This window comes from Sapajus apella, unplaced genomic scaffold (assembly GCF_009761245.1).
Source record: "Sapajus apella isolate SASKATOON/1434 unplaced genomic scaffold, GSC_monkey_1.0 scaffold62, whole genome shotgun sequence".
Taxonomy (NCBI): Eukaryota; Metazoa; Chordata; class Mammalia; order Primates; family Cebidae; genus Sapajus; species Sapajus apella.
Genome location: NW_022437002.1, coordinates 577,118 through 579,243, shown reverse-complemented (window position 1 = coordinate 579,243; position 2,126 = coordinate 577,118). Strand labels below are relative to the sequence as shown.

Genomic DNA, 2,126 nt, shown 5'->3' with positions numbered 1-2,126 from the left:
AAAAAAAAAAAAAAAAAAAAAAAAAAAAATTCATAACATTAAGGATTTGACACAAAACATAACTGACATAATACATGTACAGGATTGAAATAAAAGGTCATGAATCCCTCATAATGACCACACATGCGGGGTTTAGTTAGTTAGCTTTAATGGCAGAGAAAGGAGAGCCAAGGAGGGGCCAAGAATTAAAAAATAAATAAATAAATAAAAAATAAACCAACAGAAAAACAGCAGGAAGGCAAAAACAACAAAAAAAAGCAGGAAGGTAATACAATGCAGTTTTGCACTCCACCTACTGTTCCAAGGTTCTCTGGAGAAGTCTAGAGGGGAAGAAAAAAAGAGTCATGTGGAATAACCATCCTGAAATTAAAGTGGAACCCCTGCTTTGTAGAAATACATCAAGGAACAGCATATGACAAGTTAACATGTTGACTGTAAACAATTTCAGATCTGAAGCAAATAACACTTTTGGAGGAAGGTGAAGAGGTCATCATAGACACTACAAAGTATTTATTTATTTATTTATTTATTAGAAACAGGGTCTCAGTTGCCCAGGCTGAAGTGCAGTGGTGTAATCATAGCTCACTGCGGCCTCAAATTTCTAGTTTCAAATGACCTCCCTGCCTTAGCCTCCTTAGTAGCCAGGACTACGGATATGTACCAACATGCCTGACTACAAATTTTTTTTTTTTTTTGTAGAGATAGGGTCTCACTAAATTGCTCAGGGTGGTTTCAAATGCCTGGTCTCAAGAGATCCTCCCTGCTTGGCCTCCCAAAGCAGTGGGATTAAAGGTGTGTACCACCACACCTGGCCTCTCTTTTAAAACTAGATATTTTCAAAAGAGAAAATATACAACCAACAGTATTATTTTATTTATTTATTGAGACAGAGTCTTCCTCCTGTCGCCCAGGCTGGAGTGCAATGGCATGATCCACCTCCTGGGCTCAAGTGATTCTCCTGCCTCAGCCTCCTGAGTAGCTGGGATTACATGCTCAGGAGGCTGAGGCAGGAGAATCCCTTGAACCCAGGAGGCAGAGATCGTGCCACCACGCCCAGCTAATTTTTTGTATTTTTAGTAGAGACGAGGTTTCATCATGTTGGTCAGGCTGGTCTTGAACTCCTGACCTTGTGATTCGACCGCCTTGGCCTCCCAAAGTGCTGGGATTACAGGTGTGAGCCACTGTGCCTGGCCGCACTGAATTTTTAAAAGAAACAACTGCAAAATTCAATCTTTTTTTAGTTGATTGACGGAAGTATAGGGAAGTTTTTCAATAAACGTTAAAATTATACAATCGTAATTATCACAGTAAATGCAATGATGACTACTGATGCATTCATTTGCTATGCTCAGAAGACTTAGGCAAAGTAGTGTCCTCATAACTAAAGTGTAAAAGATTGAAATGACAAGAGGACAGTGACTCTTCCTAGTTGCATGATTTATTCAAAGACATTCTGGGTCTCAATTACTTTAACATTTTAAAATGAAATGCACTAAAATCTGATAATTCTATCTATCTATCTATCTATCTATCTATCTATCTATCTATCTATCTGTCTGTCTGTCTGTCTGTCTGTCTCTATCTATCTATCTATCTAGTTATTTTAGAGACAGGGTTTTGTTCTGTGGCCAAGTGTGGAGTACAGTAGCACGATCAGAGCTCACTGCAGCCTTCAACTCCAGGACTCAAGCAATCTTCCATAGCCTTCTGAGTAGCTGAGATTACAGGCAAATAGTTGAAATTATAAGAGAGTGTCTCAGATTACAGACACTGGCTACGGCACCTGGCTCCGCTTCATTTTTAAGTAAAGAAAGACCAGGCCGGGCGCGGTGGCTCAAGCCTGTAATCCCAGCACTTTAGGAGGCCGAGGCGGGTGGATCACGAGGTCAAGAGATCGAGACCATCCTGGTCAACATGGTGAAACCCCGTCTCTACTAAAAATACAAAAAATTAGCTGGGCATGGTGGTGTGTGCCTGTAATCCCAGCGACTCAGGAGGCCGAGGCAGGAGAATTGCCTGAACCCAGGAGGCGGAGATTGCGGCGAGCCGAGATCGCGCCATTGCACTCCAGCCTGGGTAACATGAGTGAAACTCCGTCTCAAAAAAAAAAAAAAAAGAAAAAGAAA

The 2,126-nt window shown here is 41.2% G+C and overlaps 1 protein-coding gene across 7 annotated transcripts in view; it reads right to left on the bottom strand.

The window, feature by feature from the left end:
• Positions 1-2,126, bottom strand: part of PHACTR4 (phosphatase and actin regulator 4) — a 127,973-nt gene that overhangs the window by 32,532 nt on the left and 93,315 nt on the right. Inside the window, exon 3 of one of the 7 annotated variants that reach the window (XM_032246586.1) lies at positions 297-320. The exons of 5 other annotated variants lie outside the window; for them this stretch is intronic. In XM_032246586.1, coding sequence (XP_032102477.1) covers positions 297-320 — 24 coding nt within the window. Of the gene's footprint in view, positions 1-292; positions 321-2,126 lie in introns of all 7 variants that reach the window. One more of the 7 variants, XM_032246589.1, reaches the window with a different exon arrangement.